Here is a 7,923-nt window from a genome sequence, read left to right as displayed (position 1 = left end):
CAATACAGCAACATCTAGTGGTCAAATGATACGCACTTTCCTTTTGATGATGAATTCTGATCAACGCTTTAAGGCACGCTATTAACAATCAACAGTCAGTCAGTCAGGTAGAGCTTTGTTTAAGAATGTCAGGACCAGAACGTAAACAGGACCCAATTGCGTAATGTTTACCACGGGTTTTATTGAAAGAAAGAGGAAGGGCCGGCCCACAATCTGGTGTTCGCTGGACGCGGGAAGCAAGTCGCTCTCACACTCGGATTGTGATCCAAACACGGACGTGGATCTTCCGTAGCGAGCGATGGCGGTGTCAGGGATGGAAAAACTGATCGGTAGCCAGGAATGGGAGAGCAAAGCGTGGTCGGGGTCGGAAACGAGTCGTAAGCCAGGAAGGGAGAGTAGACATAGTCGGGATCAAAAAAGGGTCGTAAGCCGGGACGGGAGAGCAGACGTGGTCAGGATAAAAGCAGGTCATAGCCGGAGACATACGGGAGCAAAAACAGGACAGGCGGGAGTCAGGTTCGAAAAAGGCTTGCCTTGTATAAACAGAGGTTCGCAGACGATCTGACAAGAAGGGATTGACAGGACTGGTTTTAAATAGGGACAGGGAGCCAATCAGAGCCCGCAGCGAATGCCGCCAAATGAGCTGGCACAGGTGATTCCCATCGGAAATCGTGACAAAGAAATTGTTTTATATTTTGGCATAATAGGAAACCCAGCAATACAGTGAAATAGTGACAGACCAATAAAGATTCATTAAGCTTTTCCGGATTTTGGGATGCTTCAATGTGATAATTCCATTTTCCAGATGTAGAGGATATTTTACCCATTTATGTCTCTTCATGAAGTTTCATTCTCCTATGATTCCATAAAGCAATGCCAATATTTTACCTTGTAACATATGTAAAAACACAATTAAATACAGAAGAAAACAGATTGAGTTAAAAACAAGAAACATGACAATAAGTGCACATAAAAATAATTATTAAAAAAGGTTTTTTGGGAGGGTTTGGTCTGGGAAGGAAGATGGAAGTCAGGGGGAGGGGCTAGTGAGTGTGTGCACACATGAGTTTGTGTTACAGTATTCTTTTTGGTTGGTGTGAAAAACAATTTATTTGTAGTGTTTGAGGGCGTTTTTGTGTTGTATAGAAAGGCATTTTATCAGTGGTGTGCAGTCAGGGGGAGGCAGGTGAGACTGTGCCTCGCTTGTCATCATAGAAATGTGAAATTCAAAATATATTAAATTGTTACATTTTTTTCTGTGTTATAGCTTTTTCTCATCGAACTTTTGGGATTTTCTCTTTCCAAATCGCAGAATTTCTACATTACATCAGTAATATCATTGATACAGATTAGTATGTAATTTATGAGTGTGCTGAACTCTGCAGAGTGAGGCAAGCAATTCTCTTGCTTCATAGCAGAGGGCAATAGTGAGACCAAGGAATCTGATTAAGCGCACACCTCAGCCTCAAACAATAGGAATTGTGATAGCATTAGCAAGCTAACAGAAAGCCATCTGGTTATTATTTTCTCGTTTCATGTTTTTTATTTTTTATTACGAAGGACACCTTATTAATTGATGCTTTTATTGTAAAGGAGCAGCACATAGACTTCATTTATGAGTTGAGGTAAGACAATAAAATTTTTTATATGCTACAGTTTATTTATTTCTTGCTCTGCCATTCAAGAAATGAATGAGATGTAGGTTTATTTATTTGCAAATCTGTTTGTGCCTCTCGAGACTTCCACCTCTCTGCACGTCATTGTGAAAATGTTGGAGTAGTTTGTGTTTAGTGAGTGTATTTTACTTGTTTTGTATTAACATTGAGCATGGGTATGTTTTTCTGTACTGTGTGTTTGAGGGATCTGTGGTGTTTTAGGAGTGCACGTTTGATGAGTGTGTTTGGTTTTTGTCATTTATAAGTGTTTGTATTTTTTATTTATATATTTTTTTTTAGTGTAGACCCCTTTTTCGGCCTGCGTCATCCCAGGATCAGCACAGGTGTGTGCGCATTGTTGACCCAAAACAGCTAAGTATGAAGCAGGATAAGTTTGAATGGAACTAGAGAAGATTTGTACTTTGAGCTGTGTTTTAGATTCCCAATTTATAAAAACAACATACTTAATTGTTCGGTCTATGGGTGCACAAATTGCAATTTTAAGGACAGATTTGTTTATATTTTCAATTCCAAAAGGAAACAGGCCTTTTCGAAAGCACTGTAGGAGCCTGTGGCTGCTAGCCATAAAAACAACTGACTGGACCGAGGACATCATTAGGAATCTCAGCAATTGTAGCGCCTATTTCAAACCTGGTAAGTTATTGTGGCAATCTGGTTTACATTTAGTTAAATGCTGAATGCTTTAGTAAGTAAATGTATGGCAATTGTGTTTGCTACTGATGCCGACTATAGTCTGTAAGTTTGCTACTACTGGTGCTAGCTCGTAGATCTTTTACAATAATGATTATAACAATAATATTAACATAATTATCAATGTGTATCTTACATATTATATATTTAATAATAATGTATTATTATAATGTTAAGTATTGAATAATTATTTTTATAATTGATCCCACCAACACTCACGATGTATTTATGGTGGTCACCCGCCAAGAAAGTAAATTCTTCTAAAGTTAAACTTATGTGTGAAATAAGCTACTGTAAATATGAACTGGTCATCTGAGCCACTCTTTTCAACCGTTTAACGTGCTGTCATAAACCTGATATGGACTGGAGATGTATATAAGGCAAAAATATTTTTGTTGTTGTTGACTTTTAAAATTGTTATCTTGCTGCCTGCACATCCTTTGGGCTTATTTGAGATGTACTATTTATGATCCACGATTTTTTTCTGTCAATCGGCTGCTAGAAACTGACATGTGTTCCGCCATTCTATCTCAACAGTGCGCACGCAGCTAGGCTATGTCACACAAACACAGAAAGGGGCCCGTTTGATTGATTTTTGTTTTCTTTTTACTCTCAGTGTCCGGCCCGGAAGCAGTAAACGCCGTATAACTTGTGCTTCTTGTCAGGAAATCCCCGGAACCCGACGCCCGGGCGGGTAGGGCTGCAACGAGGGCGAGGCCTGGCTACCGGGTAGCGGACGCTACCGTCTGCTAGCCAACCTGGGTCGCAGCGGTCGTAGCCGGCCAACTTCCATGCGGCGAACATTTGTCCCACCGTGGCCAAGCGGGCGCCGTCCTTACGGCACTCAGCTGCCGCTTCGCCGTAAGTCAGCTTGGCCACAGTCGCCAAGTAGTAGAATTGACCTGGGTGGAAATGAATGGCAGCAGAAAACACGGTGAATATAGACATTCTGGAACTCACTACCACTTGACTTCAGTAATTTTGCCACTTTTTCTATCCTATAAACCAGGGGTGGTCAAACTTTTTGAGTCGCGGGCCGCATTGGCTTAAACATTTTTTGAAAGGGCCAGGAGGAGAAAAAATGTTGATTACATTTTTTGTATATAGCATGGCGGAGCAGTGGTTAGCGCGGGTGCGGCACAGTTCTGAGGTCATGAGATCGAACCTTTCTGTGTGGAGTTTGCATGTTCTCCCCTTGGGTTGCGTGGGTTTCCTCCGGGCACTTCGGCTTCCTCCCACATTCCAAAAACATGCATGTCAGGTTGATTGGCCGGTCAAAATTGTCCCTAGGTGTGAATGAGGGAGTGACTGGTCTGTCTGTGTGCCCTGCGACTGGCTGGCAACCAGTTCAGGGTGTCCCCTGCCCACTGCCTGAAGACAGCTGGGATGGGCTCCAGCACCCCCGCGACCTTACTAGAGATAAGCGGTACAGATAATGGATGGATGGATGGATGTTTTATTTGTTTTTCAGTTTGATAGCCGGTCATCTACTCTAATTTCGTTGTTAACCTACTTTTAGTAGCAAAATTTACGTTTATATGCACTGATAGGGTCAGAATAAGTTACACAGTAATACACTTTGAATTTCAATGACAGTTCAAATGAATGACAAGAAGGTTCATTAAATAAGCAAAGAAAACACAATTCCAATGTTTTCCAGTTCAGACGATCCAAAAATGCCTTGGTGGAGAAGCACCTTTTTCGTTACTGGCTTCATCCAGTGTTAAAACTGAGAAGTGCAACAGAGTTGAGCTCAAGCGCCATGTGTGGGCCATATTCAACTATGTTCTCAGAATTTGCTGCGGGCCAATAAAAACGGACCCGCGGGCCAACTGCGGCCTGCGCATTGTGTTAATTGGTTTATTTTAACAGCTGAGTGAATGCAGTTTTACACCTTAACCAACTCACCACGTTATACAAACTCCTGTGGAAGCTATGAAAAAACATGATTTTACCTTAATTGTCGAACTGGTTTGAAATGAAAAAAAATAATAAAACAAAATGTTATAGCAGTGCATAGGCAGTACGATTAAAGTACATTAGAGCAAACAACTAGGCTAGGCCTACTAAAGCTCAGAGGGAACATTTGTTTGGCATTCATTTAAAATGCAAATGTAATAGACCCAGAGACTTGATTCTTTGGTAAACATGGGTGGAGTTAATCCTTGTCTGTTGTAAATATTAGATAAATAATCGAATATTGACGTCTGAAATGAGTCCACCTTGAGAGGTCAAGGTAGGCGGGGGAGGCAGGCCTACTCCATGCTTGATATTGATTTTTCTCATGAGCGCATTAAACATTTTCTACTCACCTATGTAGTGAGACGTGAAGCAGAAGGCATCGAATTGGTTTTTCTCTTGGTCCCTCTTGCCGTAGCTGCGCAGGCCAGCTGGTGTGGTAGCGCCTCCGCAGGGCCCCCTTGGAGAAGTTATGGGGTATTGCACGGAGCCGTCACTCAGCCAGCCGGCGTTGCACCAATCCAGGCCTCCTTGCCAGGCCTCCCGCAACTGCTCTGGGGACGCAAGAACGCTGTCCTGTTCCCTGCATGCTTGTTTGGCGTCCTGGAAGTTGAGGTTGTACCGTCCCAGGCGAGGGAAGTACGGGAACACAACCCCTGAAACGTGGTTGGAAATGGCAGAAATTGGAATAACGGTTGTGAAATTTGCCAAGCAACAGTGGCAGGCGTAGATAGACACTAGGTCAGGGGTGGTAAACTACGCCCGCAAGCCAAATGCGCATACCTTGTTAACGTATACGTTTTATACATTTTTGATGAATTCCAATTGTCTACGACGTATAACAATTTCTTAAACAATAAAACCAGTTTTTTTGTTTGACTGATCTAGTCTTGCCCATTTTGGCTCTTATCAGGATTGTCTCGCTCAGTGGTAGCAGTCCAAAAAGTCATTGTAAATTGCTAAAATTGTTGCAATACATTCGCAAATGTTATCCTCGATCAAGCATTAACTTTTCCCGTGTAGCGTGTAGCCTATTGCTCTGCCGTCCTCACTCTAATGCAGTGAGAGTTTTCTTCCATGTGAGGAAAGCACATACAGAATACAGGAAGACAATGGGAAGTGATACTCTGAAATCCATCCATTATCCGCACCGCTTATTCTCAGTAGGGTCGCGGGGGTGCTGGAGCCCAGCCATCTTCGGGCGGTGGGCAGCGGACACCCTGACAATTTGGAATTGTCAATTAACCTGACATGCATGTTTTTGGAAAGTGGGAGGAAACCGGAGTGCCCGGAGGAAACCCACCAGGCACGGGGAGAACATGCAAACTCCACACGGGGAGGCTGTGGTAGCTGGAATTGAACCCTAAACCTCCGCACCAACCACCCACCTGCTGTGCCGCCTGATACTCTGACATATTTAACTATATGCAATTTAACTCAATTGTGACAATTTCTGTAACGGAATAAAACCTTCTATTATTCAGATTAAGTGTGTGAAATCCTGCACAGCCATATGTACATAAGCAACACTAAAATTACCACTAATGGAGAAGAAAACTAAGAAAGATGCTGAAAACTTTTTTTGTGTTGTTGTGTGAGTAAATTAATTATTTACACAAATTATCTTTTTTTATTCTTCATAGTTTCTCTTGCTGTGAGTAAATAGGTGCTGCATTGTGTATGTAAGGTTTATAGTTGCTAAATAAAGGGAATTGCACTCATTATAAAAGGGATCAATTGGCTGGGGTTGACAGGTATGCATGCAGCCCATCGGTTAAAAAAGTAGTAGTTTAAAAAAGTATTAGCACATTTTTTTTGTTTTGTTGTTATGCAACTCTTCTCCACGATGTGTCCCCCGTCCAGAAAAATATAAACTTTCTTAATTTGCATGATTTTCTTGCATATTAGATTTATACATTGAAATATAGATCAAATGTCATGCAAAAAAAATATTTTTAATGGATTCGATCAAATTTAGTGCTTATGTGTAATATTTCACTGCAAGGTGTCGCTATAGTGTGTTGATTTGTGCATCACTGATTAATCAATAGGTGAAAACCACAGCCGGTTTGACCCGCCCCCTCATGATTTGAATATTATTTTCTGAAGACAAAATACACAACAAATACACGCAAAATACATGGCAAAAAAAAAATACACAACAGATACACGACAAAATAAATATGGAAATGCAAAAATCGTGGGAGGAAACCAGAGTTTCTGGAGGAAACCCACGCAAGAACATGCAAACTCCACACAGGAAGGCTGGTAGCTGGATTTGATCCCATGACCTCAAAACTATGCTGCGGACGCGCTAACCACCCAGCTGCCGTGCCGCCAGTATGGTAAATATTTGATGATATCTACTTATTAATGTATTTATTTACATATGGTAAGATCGGCTTGCCATAGGTAAGTCCCACAAAATCTGCCCTTTAGGTCCACAAGATTTGATCCGAACAACTCACCTTCCAAGTCCAGCGAAACAACCACTGTGGCGTCTTCCAGGCCATCGATGACCTCACATTTGTATCTCCCGTAATCGTCCAGATCGACATCTTCGATGACCAATGAGGCGTCCGTGTGGGAGAAACCACGCAGGTGCACGCGGCCGTGGAATCTTCCGTAGCTTCTCTTGTGGAAATCCATTGCTGCAAAGACATCCACCTGAAAACAAAGCAACCGACGATCACATTTCCGCAAAGAGAGGTTAAGAGTAAGGGTGGACGAATCGATCAAAATATCAATATTATTGATACTGAGCGAGTATTTCGAGCAAATGGATAGTATGAATAAATGAAAACTTTATTCGAACATCAAAATAAAAACAGAACAAAAACAATAACTCAACAACAAAACAACGCTAAATAATATGTTCGAAAAGGGGCAGCAAGAAGCAAATGCTTATATTCCCTACCCTTCATCTTTCCCACCAAATACACCAATGATATAACAACATTTGTAATGATATTAATAATAACAATATGATATAAGAATAGTAACAATAACTATTGTCTTAGTAGCGAAACAGTCATCATTTTGTAATGATCACATACCTGCCAACACTACCGCTTTTCTCAATAGACTACTGCTTTTGGCCCCTTAAATACACCTACCGCTTTAAAAAAAAAAAGGGAAAATTCTACAATTTTTAGTTAAGCAAAAAAAAAATAATCTTGACTATTGTGACTATTTTGGTCTACGGATGCTTTATTTTGAAACACTAAGTTATATTTCCGTTTTAGTAAATGTCTGGCACTTCCGGTTTTGAACAAGCATATATTGTTTTTTTTTTAAACATTTTGGAGAGGATTGTTTTTTCATGTGTAAATCGATAAAATCAACCAATTTTTAACATAAAATGGTCGGCATTTATGCTATCATGACAATAATGTTGTTAGTGGGTCGTAAGATTATACATCCAATTGTGAGTCGTTATACATCCAATTGTTTTTACTTTACTTGCGTGACCTTATTTTCCAAATATTGTGCAGTGGAAGGTGTTTTAGTTGTCTTGCTGTGATAATTAATAAAGTATTCGTATTATCGTTGCATTGCTGCATTTTTGGGTTAACACTCTTGACTTTTGTTCTGTAAT

At 40.8% G+C, this 7,923-nt stretch overlaps 1 protein-coding gene across 5 annotated transcripts in view; it reads right to left on the bottom strand.

Moving 5' to 3' along the window:
* Positions 1 to 668: 668 nt before the first annotated feature.
* Positions 669 to 7,923, bottom strand: part of LOC148350873 (hyaluronan and proteoglycan link protein 1-like) — a 38,709-nt gene continuing 31,454 nt past the window's right edge. For all 5 annotated transcript variants that reach the window (XM_088355551.1, XM_088355550.1, XM_088355555.1 and 2 more), the window contains 3 exons: positions 6,794 to 6,992; positions 4,679 to 4,981; positions 669 to 3,268 (listed from right to left, as the gene is read on the bottom strand). In XM_088355551.1, coding sequence (XP_088211677.1) covers positions 2,979 to 3,268; positions 4,679 to 4,981; positions 6,794 to 6,992 — 792 coding nt within the window. In that variant the 3' untranslated portion in view covers positions 669 to 2,978. The remainder of the gene's footprint in view (positions 3,269 to 4,678; positions 4,982 to 6,793; positions 6,993 to 7,923) is intronic.

This window comes from Urocampus carinirostris, chromosome 16 (genome assembly GCF_059441175.1).
Source record: "Urocampus carinirostris isolate Australia breed hairy pipefish chromosome 16, RoL_Ucar_1.0, whole genome shotgun sequence".
Taxonomy (NCBI): Eukaryota; Metazoa; Chordata; class Actinopteri; order Syngnathiformes; family Syngnathidae; genus Urocampus; species Urocampus carinirostris.
Note: the sequence above shows the minus strand (reverse complement) of the source record. Positions and strands in the feature narration are given on the sequence as shown.